Source organism: Coregonus clupeaformis, chromosome 10 (assembly GCF_020615455.1).
Source record: "Coregonus clupeaformis isolate EN_2021a chromosome 10, ASM2061545v1, whole genome shotgun sequence".
Lineage (NCBI taxonomy): Eukaryota > Metazoa > Chordata > Actinopteri > Salmoniformes > Salmonidae > Coregonus > Coregonus clupeaformis.
The window spans coordinates 20,592,408-20,610,172 of NC_059201.1; the positions used below are offsets into that span (position 1 = coordinate 20,592,408).

General features: G+C 47.6%; 1 protein-coding gene across 2 annotated transcripts in view; it reads left to right on the top strand.

Annotated features, from left to right (window-relative positions):
- The window catches only part of LOC121575324 (solute carrier family 41 member 1-like), a 31,003-nt gene extending 14,250 nt beyond the window's left edge, over positions 1-16,753 (top strand). For both annotated transcript variants that reach the window (XM_041888325.2, XM_041888324.2), the window contains exons 3-11: positions 5,175-5,282; positions 13,437-13,508; positions 13,845-13,989; positions 14,179-14,325; positions 14,923-15,070; positions 15,297-15,376; positions 15,496-15,630; positions 15,793-15,941; positions 16,014-16,753. In XM_041888325.2, coding sequence (XP_041744259.1) covers positions 5,175-5,282; positions 13,437-13,508; positions 13,845-13,989; positions 14,179-14,325; positions 14,923-15,070; positions 15,297-15,376; positions 15,496-15,630; positions 15,793-15,941; positions 16,014-16,199 — 1,170 coding nt within the window. In that variant the 3' untranslated portion in view covers positions 16,200-16,753. The remainder of the gene's footprint in view (positions 1-5,174; positions 5,283-13,436; positions 13,509-13,844; positions 13,990-14,178; positions 14,326-14,922; positions 15,071-15,296; positions 15,377-15,495; positions 15,631-15,792; positions 15,942-16,013) is intronic.
- The last annotated feature ends 1,012 nt before the right edge of the window (positions 16,754-17,765 follow it).

Genomic DNA, 17,765 nt, shown 5'->3' on the forward strand with positions numbered 1-17,765 from the left:
TGTAAACTTCTGACCCACTGGAATTGTGATACAGTGAATTATAAGTGAAATAATCTGTCTGTAAACAATTGTTGTAAAAATGTATTGTGTCATGCACAAAGTATGTCACGCCCTGGCTCTGGGGACTCTTGTATGTTGAGCCAGGGTGTTAGTTTCATTGTGTAGTGTCTATGTTTCGTTTTCTATGTTCGTTTCTAGGTTATGTGTTTCTATGTTGGCCGGGGTGGTTCTCAATCAGAGGCAACGAGAATCAGCTGTTGCTTGTTGTCTCTGATTGGGAACCATACTTAGGCAGCCTTTTGTGCAATTGTGAGTCGTGGGATCTTGTTCCGTGTAGGTTTGTGTGTATGACCAAGGACTTCATGTTTTGTTTTGTTGTTTTGTATATTTGTAAAAGTACTCAATTAAAGAGATGTACGCATATCACGCTGTGCCTTGGTCCACTCTTTACGACGATCGTGACAGAAGATCCCACCAAAACAGGACCAAGCAGCGTGTCCAGGAGCAGACAGCCTGGACTTGGGAGGAGATCTTGGACGGGCAGGGGTCCTGGACTTGGGAGGAAATCCAGGCCGGTATGGATCGCCGTCCGTGGGAGGAGACGGTGGAGGCGCGCCGTAGAGAGGAGCAGCGGCGCCAACCGGGCCGACGTCGGACACGCAAGAGGCAACCCCAATAAATTTTTTGGGGGGGGGCACACGGCATGGACGACGGGGCTGCTGGAGGCAGCTACTGGGCGAGTTTGTGGATTAGGAGAGGAGGCCACCGGGTTTGGGGGGCTGGAAGGGAGGTTGGCGGAGCCTAGAGGTAGAGCAGAGCCAACTCCCCGTACTCAGGCTAGGCAGCGTGAGATTGGGCAGGTTCCGAGGTATGCGGAGCTGCGTACTGTGCCGCGAGTGGTCCGGCACAGTCCGGTACGTCCTGTGCGAGCACCACGCATGTGTCGTGCTAAGGTGGACATGCAGCCAGGACGGAGTGTGCCGGCTCAACGCTCGTGGCCTCCAGTACCCCTCCTCGGTCCCGGATATCCTGCGCCAGTGTCACGTGCTGTAGTGCCAGTACGAGTACACAGCCCTGTACGTCCTGTGCTGATGCCTCACACAGTGTGTGTAAAAATAGGCATTCAGCCAGGACGGGTTGTGTCAGCTCTTCGCTCCAGAACTCCAGTCCGTCTCCACAGCCCGGTCCGGCCCGTTCCTGCTCCCCGCACCAAGCCTGTGATGCGCGTCGCCAGCCCGGCCCGGCCTGTTCCTGCCCCTCGCACCAAGCCTGTGGTGCGCGTCGCCAGCCCGGCCCGGCCTGTTCCTGCCCCTCGCACCAAGCCAATGGTGCGCGTCGCCAGCCCGGCCCGGCCTGTTCCTGCTCCCCGCACCAAGCCTATGGTGCGCGTCGCCAGCCCGGCCCGGCCTGTTCCTGCTCCCCGCACCAAGCCTATGGTGGGTGTCGCCAGCCCGGCCCGGCCTGTTCCTGCTCCCCACACCAAGCCAATGTTGCGCGTCGCCAGCCCGGTCCGGCCCGTTCCTGCTCCCCGCACCAAGCCTGTGATGCGCGTCGCCAGCCCGGTCCGGCCCGTCCCTGCTCCCCGCACCAAGCCTGTGGTGCGCGTCGTCAGTCCGGCACAGCCCGTGCCTGCTTCACCGGTGCCTGGTCAGGTACCGGTCAGCTGCTCCACACCGGAGACTAAGCAATCCGCTCCACCGATGTCCAGTCCAGTCCAGCTCCAGCCAGCGGGGCCAGACCAGACCAGGGGCGCTATGGGGGGGTTGTTAGAGGGTGGTGGTCACGCCCGGAGCCGGATCCGCCTCCGAGGTGGAATGCCCACCCGGCCCCTCCCCTGTTGGGTTTATGTTGGCGCAGTCGCAGTCCGCGCCTTTGGGGGGGGGTACTGTCACGCCCTGGCTCTGGGGACTCTTGTATGTTGAGCCAGGGTGTTAGTTTCGTTGTGTAGTGTCTATGTTCGTTTTCTATGTTCGTTCTAGGTTATGTGTTTCTATGTTGCCCGGGGTGGTTCTCAATCAGAGGCAACGAGAATCAGCTGTTGCTTGTTGTCTCTGATTGGGAACCATACTTAGGCAGCCTTTTGTGCAATTGTGAGTTGTGGGATCTTGTTCCGTGTTGGTTTGTGTTGTTAACTGAGGACTTCACGTTTCGTTTCGTTTTGTTGTTTTTGTATTGTTGTTTAAGTACTATTAAAAAGATGTACGCATATCACGCTGCGCCTTGGTCCAATCATTATGACGATCGTGACAAAGTAGATGTTCTAACCGACTTGCCATAACTATAGTTTGTTAACAAGAAATTTGTGGAGTGGTTGAAAAACGAGTTTTAATGACTCCAACCTAAGAGTATGTAAACTTCCAACTTCAACTGTAAATTACCTTTCAGATTTACACTGAACAAAAATATAACGCAACATGTAATGTGTTGGTCCCATGTTTCATGTTTCCATGTTGCCAAGATAATCCATCCTCCTGACAGGTGTGGCATATCAAGAAGCTGATTAAACAGCATGATCATTACACAGGTGCACATTGTGCTGGGGACAATAAAAGGCCACTTTAAAATGTTTAGTTTTCTCACACAACACAATGCCACAGATGTCTCAAGTTTTTAGGGAGCGTGCAATTGGCATTCTGACTGCAGGAATGTCCACCAGAGCTGTTGCCAGAGAATTGAATGTTAATTTATATACCATAAGCTGCCTCCAACGTCGTTTTAGAGAATTTGTCAGTACGTCCAACCAGCCTCACAACCACAGACCATGTGTAACCACGCCAGCCCAGGATCTCCACATCCGGCTTCTTCACCTGGGGGATCGTCTGAGGGGTATTTCTGTCTGTAATAAAGCCCTTTTGTGGGGGAAAAACACATTCTGATTGGCAGGGTCTGGCTCCCCAGTGGGTGGGCCTGGCTGCCAAGTGGATGGGCCTATGCCCTCCAAGGCCCACCCATGGCTGCACCCCTGCCCAGTCATGTGAAATCCATAGATTAGGGCCTAATTAATTTATTTCAATTGACTGATTTCTTTATATGATCTGTAACTCACTAAAATCTTTGAAATTGTTGCGTGTTCTGTTTTATATTTTTGTTCAGTATAGCTGCTCTTGCTCCTGGCTATCTTTGCCTCAAGTTGTTCACTGTGGAAATGTAGGGTAATTGGCACAGAGTCAGAGAGTATTTGTGCTGAGGCAGAGAGGTAGCAGGCAGATGGAGGGTTACAGTAAAACACTGTGGGTTGCAAGTACTGTATGAAAGATGATAATAAAATGTCCTCTTGTCCACTGTTGTTCAGGAGCGAGAGAGAGAGAGGAGAGAGCAGATAGGCAGGTGGAGAGAGAGCGAGAAAGAAGGAGCGGGTGGAGGTAGAGAGAAGAGAGGGAGAGAGAAGTGGCAGAAAGAGGGTGGTGAATTGTTGCAGTGTGAGGTCAAAATGACCTTGCTCCTCTCCAGAGTGAATAAGATCATATGATCCCAACATGGTCTCGACAAATAGAATATTACTAAGATGAGACAGAGATCAGGTTTCAGATTGAATCAATATGAAACTAAATGACAGCAAGACATTGTCGACCTCAGCAGTGCCCAGTGTGATACGCTGTTGGGTTTGTACCATAATGGGATATTGTATCATGAAAACTCAGTGATAACTGCATCACGATAACTGTTTTATCACAATTGAAGTCAGACTTTATACTACTTTATAGGTCAGTAAAGGTTATTTTGTTGTGTAGGTGACGTTGTGTTGTGTTGTGCAGTAGCGGTGCATGTGTCAATTCTCTGGGGAAGCCAAGCCAGGAAAAAAGCCATAGTACAACCTGTTGTGATAACTGCATTGTTTGTGCAATTAACCCATTTGTTCATACACCACCGTCATATACAGTAAAATAAGGCTGAGACAACAAAAAGACAACAGTCACACAGTGGTGGAATAAATTCAACCACACATACGTTTGTTTCATCACAAAACCGGAGAGCAACATCTGTCCGGTGAAGTCCACAAAGCAAATATTGCATGTAACAAACAGTGGTCAAGCAAGGTAATGTTTCCAACAGTTTACTAAACAATTACTGATTTAGAACCACAGAGAGTTACAGCAAGTCAGCACAAAGTGAACAGGAGCACTTCCTCCGCTATTCCAGCACCATTCCCACTGGGCAAAAACTGGTTGAATGAACGTTGTTTCCACATCATTTAAATAACAAAAAATCTATGTGATGATGTTGAATCAATGTGGAAAACTGATTTGATTTGCAAAAAGTAATCAACGTAAAGGGAATTTAGTCACTGTGCCCAGTGGGTTTCAACTTAAACATTTAAACATAATCAAATCAACTAGGCTATAATATTCTTATTCTAATACAGTGAAAAATAACTTTAACATACCAAAAACAATTTAGTCCAATCAACGTTGTTAAATATCATGTGGCTGTCCATGTTACTGATTTTCTGTGTGTGTGAAAAAAAAGTAGAAAAAAGCATGTTGTTGACTACTTGTAGACTAGATGAACTCCAAAGCCATTGTCCTCTCTTTTATGTTGCCAAAACGGTCTATGACTCTCAGACAATAGTACACGCTTTTAGTTTTTGATGTCCTAGGCTAGCTGGCTAAAATGCTTGCTAGGCTCCTAACTTCCTCGATTGGGCAATAATGAACCAGCTAAGTTAGGTTCACAACCGTGATCAGGAGTCCCATAGGGTGGCGCACAATTGGCCCAGCGTCGTCCGGGTTAGGGGAGGGTTTGGCCGGGGGGGCTTTGCAAGTAGGCCGTCATTGTAAATAAGAATTTGTTCTTAACTGACTTGCCTTGTTAAATAAAGGTTAAATAAAAATGTAATAAAAGGTCAAATGCTTGCTGGATCAATCAAATGCTACGGTGGCAACGTGTCATACTCTTTTTGTCCAGACAGCATCATATACATGGGCTACACATACTGAGACAGTGGGGCGCTGTTTCCCTCGCTCTGATGATTTCTCCAGTGAGATACAGCCACTTCCGAATTGAAGGAAAATTATGAAAACACAGAGAGACGAAAGAGAAATTGTTATATAGTTAAAATTGTTTTAATGGTCACATTTTTGGGGAAGCCTGGCTTCCCTTGGCATCCATGAATACACACCTGGTATTTTGTTGTGTGTAGTTGTGTAACTGTGTGTTGTGTTGTTGTGTTACAGCACTGGACGGTGTTTACAGAGGTGACAGAGGTCTTCATCCTGGTCCCGGCGCTGCTGGGGTTAAAAGGCAACCTGGAGATGACACTGGCCTCCAGATTGTCCACAGCAGTGAGTGTGTTTTGTTGTGTTCTCTACATTTGGCAACCATTGTGCGCTACAGTGTTTGGCTGTAGCACACAAGGAGCAGCAGAGTGAAACACTAGAAACCATAACATTATCGTAATGTTCCTGTCAGATTAATCAGACCCACTGGTTTCAACAATAGAGTGTTTGACTAACAGGGGCCTACAGGTGGGCTACAGGTGAACAAGCACTAATCACGCGTCTTAAGGAGACAGGGGTTCACGCTCACCTCAGTGTCTGAAAGAGCTTTGTCTTTGTTGTCATGGAAACATTATGAGGAAAAAACTTAAATTGTTCCATTCTGTTTGATCTATCTAGAACCCCATGGAAAACAAGAAAATGTTCAGTGGTGACTAGATTCTAAAAGGGTTTTTACTCATTCAGGAAACATGTTCTCTTTATCTTTCGCTCACTTGGAATCTCTCAAGTGATTGGTCAACAGTCAAAAGTCAGAGGTCATGATTGCTAAATGTTATTTATCTTTGGTTATGACCTCAAGCCAACATTCCACTCGACCTGTTTCTACTGATTCAACACACCTATCTGATCCAGCTCAACCTGCCCTAGGTGTATGTGAGTGTGTTTGAGTTTGGTGTAGTTTCCACTAATCAGTTTGGACACCTGTTGACCTGTCTTCTCTCCAGACGTAACAACTTCTGAATGATTGTGTCAAAGGGAATATATTTTCAGACAGGCTGAATACCACACATACACTTTATCAACAACAACACTTACCAACCTGACAACCAAGTGTTGTTTTCATTTCTCTCCAGACTTCAGTCAGTTGAGTTTTGTATTGTACAGTGGGGGAAAAAAGTATTTAGTCAGCCACCAATTGTGCATGTTCTCCCACTTAAAAAGATGAGAGAGGCCTGTCATTTTCATCATAGGTACACATCAACTATGACAGACAAAATTAGAGAAAAAAAATCCAGAAAATCACATTGTAGGATTTTTAATGAATTTATTTGCAAATTATGGTGGAAAATAAGTATTTGGTCAATAACAAAAGTGTCTCAATACTTTGTTATATACCCTTTGTTGGCAATGACACAGGTCAAACATTTTCTGTAAGTCTTCACAAGGTTTTCACACACTGTTGCTGGTATTTTGGCCCATTCCTCCATGCAGATCTCCTCTAGAGCAGTGATGTTTTGGGGCTGTCGCTGGGCAACACAGACTTTCTACTCCCTCCAAAGATTTTCTATGGGGTTGAGATCTGGAGACTGGCTAGGCCACTCCAGGACCTTGAAATGCTTCTTACGAAGCCACTCCTTCGTTGCCCGGGCGGTGTGTTTGGGATCATTGTCATGCTGAAAGCAAACTTCAGACGGGCCTGGACATGTACTGGCTTAAGCAGGGGGACACGTCTGGCACTGCAGGATTTGAGTCCCTGGCAGCGTAGTGTGTTTCTGATGGTAGGCTTTGTTACTTTGGTCCCAGCTCTCTGCAGGTCATTCACTAGGTCCCCCTGTGTGGTTCTGGGATTTTTGCTCACCGTTCTTGTGATCATTTTGACCCCACGGGGTGAGATCTTGCGTGGAGCCCCAGATCGAGGGAGATTATCAGTGGTCTTGTATGTCTTCCATTTCCTAATAATTGCTCCCACAGTTGATTTCTTCAAACCAAGCTGCTTACCTATTGCAGATTCAGTCTTCCCAGCCTGGTGCAGGTCTACAATTTTGTTTCTGGTGTCCTTTGACAGCTCTTTGGTCTTGGCCATAGTGGAGTTTGGAGTATGACTGTTTGAGGTTGTGGACAGGTGTCTTTTATACTGATAACAAGTTCAAACAGGTGCCATTAATACAGGTAACGAGTGGAGGACAGAGGAGCCTCTTAAAGAAGAAGTTACAGGTCTGTGAGAGCCAGAAATCTTGCTTGTTTGTAGGTGACCAAATACTTATTTTCCACCATAATTTGCAAATAAATTCATTACAAATCCTACAATGTGATTTTCTGGAGAAAAAAATCTCTATTTGTCTTTCATAGTTGACGTGTACCTATGATGAAAATTACAGGCCTCTCTCATCTTTTTAAGTGGGAGAACTTGCACAATTGGTGGCTGACTAAATACATTTTTCCCCACTGTATGTGTCTGGTTTTGTAAGACATTTGACTGGCTAACTAACTGTAACAGATCCCAGCTTTCCTGTCATGTCTCTGGTTTAAACTAATTTCTCTGACTTTGCTCAAAGTTTAACCAAAGCACTGGGTCTGTTGTACCTGACACCAGGCAAGTGTTTACATCTCTATTAGGCTCTTAGCTCATGAGCTTATACTCCGCTAACAACACCATTACAACAACACAACACTATTGTCCATTGTAGGCAGCAGGCAGAGGGGTCATTGGGACACTGGTGTTGTTAACAGGAGGCGCTAGCTAGCCTAGCCTCCTATCCCTGGAGCTATTTGGTGCTAAAAGAGAATTAGTCCACTGCTGCTCTTAAGTACACCAATTCACACATTCATTCCATTGGCTTGTGGGAAAACAGGCTGACAAACACAGCAGAATGTGATAAGCTTTTCCAGTTCTTTACTGTCCTGATTATTAAAGACGCTCCGGAACTTTGGCGATTAGTAAGTATTTTTTAAACCTCCCGCTTTGGACTGGTTGTGTCAATGTGTAGTTCATACATGCATAATCTATGAGCAGAATTACTGTTTTACGTCAATTAGCCATGAAATCCCTAGTTTGAAAGCGACTGTTTACTGGAAGCTGTACAGCGCCATTTTCCCCTACATTTTCCCCCACGTGGGCCAGCCCCCTAGATATTCGAGTTCCAGCCAATGAGGTTGAGCCCATCTGCATTTGAGTGACAGCTAGCAAGATGCACAAACAGGAGAGAGAGAGAGAGAGAGAGAGAGAGAGAGAGAGAGAGAGAGAGAGAGAGAGAGAGAGAGAGAGAGAGAGAGAGAGAGAGAGAGAGAGAGAGAGAGAGAGAGAGAGAGAGAGAGAGAGAGGATGTGGCTATCTGCCCATATACAGTATGACGTAGTACGCTATTTTTGGGGACCACTTTTGGCTCGTGAGCGATACTTTCAGAACTACTGGCTAGAAAGTATACAAAAGTACCACAGAATCTCTTGTGTTTCAGGTGAATTGAGTGTAGGGCTCATTATAGGGTTGCTTAAGAAATCAGAGTTATTATCTTTCTTTGTGGATCTTGGCTGGCCCCGGTGGGCCACTTTTCTTTCCATGGTATTACTAATTATCAGCAGATTAAGACCACTGTAAGTATCCTAATGCACTTATCAAAGAAGAAATAGCTGCCAGGGGCTGAGGCAGAATGCCATCCACATGACCACGCTTCTCCCTGAATTCCTTGTTATTTTGGTCTGCTGAAAATTGTCAACTTGTTTAAAGGATAGGAGAGGAAATGGGGCTAGGCTAATTCTCTTTCTTTCTTTCTTTCTTTCTTTCTTTCTTTCTTTCTTTCTTTCTTTCTTTCTTTCTTTCTTTCTTTCTTTCTTTCTTTCTTTCTTTCTTTCTTTCTTTCTTTCTTTCTTTCTTTCTTTCTTTCTTTCTTTCTTTCTTTCTTTCTTTCTTTCTTTCTTTCTTTCTTTCTTTCTTTCTGCCTCTCTCTCTCTCCTTACAAACATTTGTTTTTGTAACTCTCTATGATCCGTGTTTGTGAGCCTAATTGACTGTAAGTATTGGAATAAATCATATTTAGTGAATGACTGCTGGCAGGCATAATCGCATTAGCTACCACATAGTGTCGAGAGCCAGCTTACTGCATCATATCATCTTTTTGTATTTTTTACATAGCCGGGTAATCAATGGAAGGATTAGTGGAAGAGAGGAAGGAAGGAGAGATGGGTTTCAAAAACAGCCCCTGACTCAGTATTCCTCTTTTAACTCTCTGCCACACACACACACACACACACACACACACACACACACACACACACACACACACACACACACTCGGACACATACTAACAGGCACACACACATACAAATACTGGCATGCTGACACTGAGGCAGAGTTGCTGTAACTGAATCAGGGTCCCATCAGTGGCAGTAGTGTTCAGGACTAGTCCCATATGTGTGTTCACAGAGGGAACAGAAGCTCATTGTCACGATCGTCTGAAGGATGAGACCAACGCGCAGCGCGTGTACCGATAAACATGATGACTTTATTTAATTAAAGTGCAACACGACAAAACAATAAACCACGATCATGAAGTTCCACGGTGCACTCACCGTAACGGAAACAAAAACCCACAAACCCCACAGGAAAACATTCAGAATAAATGGCTCCCAATCAGAGATAACGAGCCGACAGCTGACACTCGTTACCTCCGATTGGGAGTCATAGACAAACCTAGAAATACAACCAACAGAAAGGCAAACCTAGAAATACAAAACCAAAACAAAAGACACCCTAAATGAAAATAACAACCCTGGCTCAACAATCAGAGTCCCTGGAGCCAGAGTGTTACAGTACCCCCCCCTAAAGGTGCGCACTCCGGGCGCACCAGCATACCGTCTAGGGGAGGGTCTGGGTGGGCGTCTGTCCAGGTGGCGGCTCTGGCCCAGGTCGTGGTCCCCACCCCACCATAGTCATTACCCACTTACTTAGCCTCCTACACATTACCACCCCCAACTACACCCCCACTGGGTTAAGGGGCGGCACCGGACTAAGGGGCAGCACGGACTAAGGACCAGCACCGGGATAAGGGGCAGCACGGGCTAAGGGGCAGCACCGGGCTAAGGGGCAGCACCGGGCTAAGGGCCAGCACCGGGATAAGGACCAGCACCAGGCTAAGGAACAGTACCTGACTAAGTGGCAGCACCGGACTGAGGGGCAGCTCCGGACTGAATGGCGGATCCTGGCTGGCTGGCTCTGGCGGATCCTGCTGCTCATGGCTGGCTGACGGATCTGGCTGCTCTGGCAGGCGGAAGGCTCTGGCTGATCCTGTCTGGCAGAAGGCTCTAGCTGATCCTGTCTGGCAGGGCTCTGGCTGATCCCGTCTGGCAGAAGGCTCTGGCTGATCCTGTCTGGCGGAAGGCTCTGGCTGATCCTGTCTGGCGGAAGGCTCTGAGCGCGGCTCCCGGTCTGGCGGACGGCTCTGATGGCTCATGGCAGACGGGCGGCTTTGCAGACTTTGGGCAGACGGGCAGTTCAGGCCCCGTTGGGCAGACGGGCAGTTCAGGCGCCGTTGGGCAGGACGGGCAGTTCAGGCGCCGTTGGGCCGACGGACAGTTCAGGCCCTGTTGGGCAGACGGCAGACTCTGGCCGTCTGAGGCGCATCGTAGGCCTGTGGCGTGGTGCCGGAACTGGAGGTACCGGGCTGAGGACACGCATCACAGGGCTAGTGCGGGGAGAAGCAACAGGGCATGCTTGGCCTGGGGACGCACCGTAGGCCTGTTGCGTGGTGCCGGAACTGGAGGTACCGGGCTGAGGACACGCATCACAGGGCTAGTGCGGGGGAGAAGCAACAGGGCATGCTTGGCCCTGGGGGGACGCACCGTAGGCCTGTTGCGTGGTGCCGGAACTGGAGGTACCGGACTGAGGACACGCATCACAGGGCTAGTGCGGGGAGAAGCAACAGGGCATGCTGGACCCTGAGAACGCACATAAGGGCTAGTACGGAGAGCCGGAACAGGGCAGACCGGGCTGGCGAAGCGCACCGTATCCATGGTGCGGGGAGCAGGAACAGGCCGGGCTGGGCTGGCGACGCGCACCGTATCCCTGGTGCAGGTGGCCGGAACAGGCCGGGCCGGGCTGGCGGCGCACCGTATCCATGGTGCGGGGAGCAGGAACAGGCCGGGCTGGGCTGGCGAAGCGCACCGTATCCATGAGTGCGGGGAGCAGGAACAGGCCGGGCTGGGCTGGCGGCGCGCACCGTATCCCTGGTGCGAGTGGCGGACAGGCCGGGCCGGGCTGGCGAGCGCACCGTATCCATGGTGCGGGGAGCAGGAACAGCCGTCCGTACCGGGAACACACACCACTGGCCTCAACCGAGGATCAGGAACGGGCCGGACCGGACTGGCAACACACGTCGGTCTTTCACGCCGTGCCACAAACACTTCCCTTCCTCTACTCGCCAATGGCTCCCGTATTCCGTTAGCCTTCTCTCCTTTTCTCCCTGTGGCAGCCTCCTGCTGCCCAGCCGCTAAGCCATGTGCCCCCCCAAAAATTTCTTGGGGTTGCCTCTCGTCCTTCCGGCGAAAAACCTGCTGCCGCCGATGCTCCTCTCTCGCCAGGGCCTTGATCTTTCCCCAAGGTCCCTTGCCTCCGAGCATGTCCTCCCAGGACCACGATGTGCCCACCTGGGCCATCGCCAGCCTCTCCATCTCCTTGCCCGGCGCCTCCACCCATGTCCAGTCTCTTTGCTCCTGTACACGCTGCTTGGTCTTGGTATGGTGGGTTTTTCTGTCACGATCGTCTGAAGGATGAGACCAACGCGCAGCGCGTGTACCGATAAACATGATGACTTTATTTAATTAAAGTGCAACACGACAAAACAATAAACCACGATCATGAAGTTCCACGGTGCACTCACCGTAACGGAAACAAAAACCCACAAACCCCACAGGAAAACATTCAGAATAAATATGGCTCCCAATCAGAGATAACGAGCCGACAGCTGACACTCGTTACCTCCGATTGGGAGTCATAGACAAACCTAGAAATACAACCAACAGAAAGGCAAACCTAGAAATACAAAACCAAAACAAAAGACACCCTAAATGAAAATAACAACCCTGGCTCAACAATCAGAGTCCCTGGAGCCAGAGTGTTACACTCATGTTCAAGCTGAGACTTAGAGGCCAATGTGGTCTGGCTCTGAACCAACTCCTCCATTCAAACCTCCTCCTCCTCCCCCCATCCCCCCTCTCTCTCTCTCTTTCTCTCTCTCTCTCTGCTCTCTCCTTCAAACATGTTCTCTTTTCTCCTTCCAAAGCATTCTCTCTGTTTTTGGCAGTCAGGACCACTCTCATGTGGCTAGTCACTAGAGCTTGATGTAGTGCTGTTGCCTGAGGAGAGGGAGAGGGAGAGGGAGAGAGAGAGAGAGAGAGAGAGAGAGCGCGAGAGAGAGTGAGAGAGAGCGCGAGAGAGAGAGAGAGAGAGAGAGAGAGAGAGAGAGAGAGAGAGAGAGGAGTGAGAGAGAGAGAGTGTGTGTGAGAGAGAGAGGTTAAAAAGATACTCAGCATTTCACACTGTTTGAATACTTAGAAAAAGCATCCTTCCTTCTGCCTTTCAGAAAAGTAGCCTAATCACAGATCTAATATGATATGGGTTCATTTGCATAGCTCTTCCAGTTGCACTATGCATAGTTGTGTAACAAGGTCTGTAAAGAGCATTTACAGTAAAGATCACTTTTACATCATATCATCTTTTTCTTTTTTTCTACATAGCTGGGTAATCAATGGAAGGATCAGTGAAAGAGAGGAAGGAAGGAGAGATGGGTTTCAAACACAGCCACTGACTCAGTCTTCCACTATCAGCTCTCTGCACACACACACACACACACACACACACACACACACACACACACACACATACCTGTTCTGCTATCTGCTCTAATGGCCTGTTTCCCGGACACAGATTAAGCCTAGTCCTGGACGGAGAAGTATTTTCAAGTGAGATCCTCCATTGATAATGCTTTTTGTCCAGGACTAGGCCTAATCTGTGTCTGGGAAACTGTCCCTAACTGTCCCTGGGTCTGGGAGCTCTAGGATCATAGCCTCTGACACTGCTGTTGGACAGCCACTTGATGCTAGAGACCATGAATAAGAGAGACGAGTCTGTGTGTGTGTGTGTGTGTGTGTGTGTGTGTGTGTGTGTGTGTGTGTGTGTGCGTATAGAGAGAGAGAGATGAGATAAGTGGAGTCGGCCACAGGGTGAAGGGGTCAGAACTCCAGAGCTCCTTTGTCCCGAGAACTGACCTCTGATTGTTCTGACAGAACCCAGGGCCAACGGCAGAGCGCACACACACACACACACACACACACACACACACACACACACACACACACACACACACTGATTACTTTTCCTCGATTCAAACCGTGGCCAGTCAGATTTGGTAGTGTGTTGTGGTTGTGTTATGGTTGTGTTGTGGTTGTGTTATGGTTGTGTTGTGGTCGTGGTCTCTTATGGTCTCCTGTGTCTGTTTTCTGTGCAGGCTAATGTTGGTCAGATGGACTCAGCCAAGGACATGTGGAAGATGATTGTTGGAAACCTCGCCCTCATCCAGGTACGAAACGCTCTGGAACATCCCATAACACCTGGATGGAACACTGCGGAACACAGAACACCATTCAACATATTCCCAAACAAAACAGGTCATAGATATAAAACAAAATAACTCCAATCATTCTGTTACCATACTTGGACTGTGTCAGATGTAAAAGTGCTGTTATGTAATATTTGATGAGATAAACCTGTGGTTCCTGGATGCCCCTCAACCCCAGTCACATAACCTGCTAGAGGGATCACTGTGTGCTGGGTCAGCTCACACACACACACACACACACATGTACAGTACAGTACAGTTTACAGTAACCCTTCCCTCCCTTTCTCTGCCTGCTAGGTCCAGGCCACAGTAGTAGGGTTCCTGGCGTCCATCGCTGCGGTGATCTTTGGCTGGATCCCAGAGGGGAACTTTAGACTGGGACATGCTATCTTGCTGTGTGCCTCCAGTGTGGCTACCGCATTCATCGCCTCTCTGATACTAGGTACCACTAGGAGGATAGGAGACAATAATCAATAATACTGATTCACTTTTTTCAGACTGTAATTATTCATATGCACATGGTAACCCTAGATACGATTTAACAACGGAAAAGTGATCATATATGCTACAAATTCCATAAAGCTGATTATGATTGGTGGGTTTAACATTAAGCCCCTCCTTCTGTCTGCAGGGATCATTATGATTGGTGTGATCATTGCGGCCAGGAAGGTGGGCATCAACCCTGACAACGTGGCCACGCCCATCGCTGCCAGTCTGGGAGACCTGATCACCCTCTCTCTGCTGGCTGGCATCAGCACAGGATTGTACAAGGAGCTAGGTACGACACACACACACATACATATACACACACGTAAGATACAGAAACACACACACACTTGTGATCTCAGAATTGATGTATGATTTAGTGCATAGTGTCTCTATGCTTGAGATAAAGATACAGACGCACTCAAACACACACTCAAACACACTCATCACAAACAGCCACTTTACGTTACACTTATCTGTCTCACCCCAGGGTGTGAGTGTGGCAGTAAAAGTCCCAATAGAAACACTTTAACTCACCCCTTAACTGCTAGACTCTTAAAGTAAGGACCTTATTTTAACATAGGCCTACTTGAGATTTGACTCCACCGCTAACCTCACAGTGGTAGGAGATGTGTGTATGTCTGACTGTGTGATTCCACAGCTATGCTGTCTATTGTTAGCTCAGTGATCGTGTTTTCACCATCACCACACCCTGCGGCATGTGATTCAGAATAACGTGTTTTTTTATTGCCCCCCACCACACATAAATACATGGAAACACTCACGATTTCCCATTCACACCCAGTCCGAGTTTCTATGTTGAACTGATGAAGTGTGTGTTATATAGCGTAACGATAATGCTAACCCCTGTGTGTGTGTTCTCTTATAGAGTTTAACGACTATGCCAACCCGTTGGTGTGTGCTGTGTTTGTGGCACTGACCCCTCTGTGGGTGCTGATCGCTCGGAGGATCCCCTCCACAAGAGAGGTGCTCTACTCAGGCTGGGAACCTGTCATCATCGCCATGGCAATCAGCAGGTACAAGACCTATGTCAATCCGCTCTCTAACCTGTGTCTCTCATTTGTCTCACCTCCGTCTCTCCTCTCTCTGTGCCTAACTTTCCTTTCACCTGTGTCACGGTTCTCTAACGTGTCTCACCTACCTCTCATATGTGTCACTGTTCTCTAACCTGCCCCACCCTCCTCTTCTGTCTCACCTGTGTCTGTCCTGTGTCTCACCTCCCCTCCTCTGTGCTCTCCTTAGTGTTGGGGGTCTGATCCTAGATAAGACTGTGTCCAACCCCAACTTTGCTGGTATGGCTGTCTTCACTCCTGTTATCAATGGTGAGACTCCTGGCATTGAAATACCCAGTACATAACCACTCATACACAACCACTGATACAAAACCACTCGTACACAATGCCTGTCTGTCTCATACGTGTACTGTGATGTGCTCTGCCAGGTGTGGGAGGTAACCTGGTAGCAGTGCAGGCCAGTAGAATCTCCACCTATCTGCACATGAACGGTATCCCAATGGGAGACCCTGACCCCAACCCCAGGAAATGCCCCACTCCCTGCACCTCCTTCTTTAGCTCCAGTGAGTATTGATTCGTTTTATGTTAAGGTTCAATGTTTACTGATGCAGGATTGTTAGCAAAACGGTGGTTTGTTGAGTGATATTATGTAAACACGTCTTTCGTACCCCTCTCTCTCTCTCTATCTCTCTCTCTACATTTCTCTCTCTACATCTCTCTCTCAGATGTGAACTCTCGTTCGGCGCGGGTGCTCTTCCTCCTGGTTGCTCCAGGTCATCTGGTCTTCCTCTACACCATCAACTCCATGCAGGGAGGACACACCACTCTAACATCCACATTCATTGCCTTCTACATGGCAGCTGCACTACTGCAGGTACACATACACACAATCACACACACACACACACACACACACACCCTCACCACTCTCCTTCTCTGTCTCTAGGTATTGATCCTGTTGTACCTGGCTGACTGGATGGTCCACTGGATGTGGAGTAGGGGAATGAACCCTGATAACTTCTCTATTCCCTACCTGACGGCCCTGGGAGATCTGCTGGGGACCGGCTTCCTGGCCCTCTGCTTCCATGTCCTCTGGCTCATTGGAGACAGAGACACCGACGTGGGAGACTAAGCATACACACAGCTGGACAGTATACATACACGGCATCAACGCCGGATCACCGGAAACAACCTGAACAACTGAACTGTACAGTATCTCCCTCTAGACATCTGAACCACAGAACAGCTGAATGACTTTCAGACCCAGACCAAACCCCCCTCCCCTCCCTGGGTCGCAGACTACGCTTCTCTTTCTTTATTTGACTAAATAAGAGAGTTCTACTACTATTATTTTTTATTATTATTACTATGACAACGATTATGATTATTATTGGTAATAGTGAATTTGATATGAATCTATATCTGTTTTATCATTGGGCAGATTAATCCTCATTATTTTCAATGGGGACATTCTCCCTTGGGCCAGTCACGTTGGCCGCATTTGTAAAGATGAGATACATTTTAAAGACTTGAAATGAAGACAGACAGCAAAAAAACTCACACAAGCCTAGAATACTTAATCACCAAGTGCTATATGTATAAAGAGATTAATTAATTATGAGATATGGGGCCGATTCCGACCCGAGTTAAGCGCGAGTAAATGGAACGTAATTCCCTTTTAATGCACTTTTCTCTCTATGTGTATTCTGACCTTGAACTTAAGCATGAGAATAGCATGATATTCACCCGCTATTCGTTCAGGGTGGAGATCTAAGAAATGAAGGTGTGGTGGAGGTGTGTCTACACCGTATTCTGACCTTGACTTTAATTCCCTCATAATTCCACCACCTTTACACGCAAGGAAACCAGGAATAAGGTTGAGCGAACCTGCCGGTTCCAAGTGGAAAAAGCATCTACTTTCTTTTTACCAATAGAAATAACAGCATTCTCCATGCACTATAATTTATAAATTGATAAGAGCTATTGATAGGAGCTAGGTAAATGAGTAGGGGATTGTAAATACACATATCAATTGTTTTAGATGATTTTTCCTTATGATCCCTGGAGACGAATGTGAAACCAGTTATGGAAGCAAACTGAAAATCATATCAACATGACATGTATTGTGGCCCCCTTTTTTTACGGTGAAGTAGGCTATAAGTAGCTGTGCCATTATTCCAAATTTGAATTGTGTGCCCTCATAATTTGCGTAGATGAAATGTGGAGACCCAAGCTATAGGCTTCTGATCCTGCCCGGTTGATGTATGCGCTTTAGAACTTTTTAATTATACGCTCGGGCTTTTCTCCTTCATATTAAATATTAGCCACTATCGGGAGCCACCGTCAGTAATACCCACATACATTTATGACTGTCACTTTAGTGTTCGTTTTCTTCAATTTGTAGCTTACATTTTTTATCATTCCATTCCGTTTCCCTTTCTTTCCTCTGTCACGTCCGTGAAGTTGTTCCTGAGGGTCGTAATCATTAGTGGATCATATTAGGCTAACGTTGTGCAATAATTTCGGACATGGAGCCTATTTTAATCATTATGGAACTCAGAGCACACGTAGCAGGTTAAACCTGGAGTATGGCACACGGTTCACGACGACTGGACCGTTGTCATACAGTTCCATGATTAGTGGGGATTAGGGTAAATGTATAGGACTATTGTTTAACCCTTATTGTACACTTTTTCCA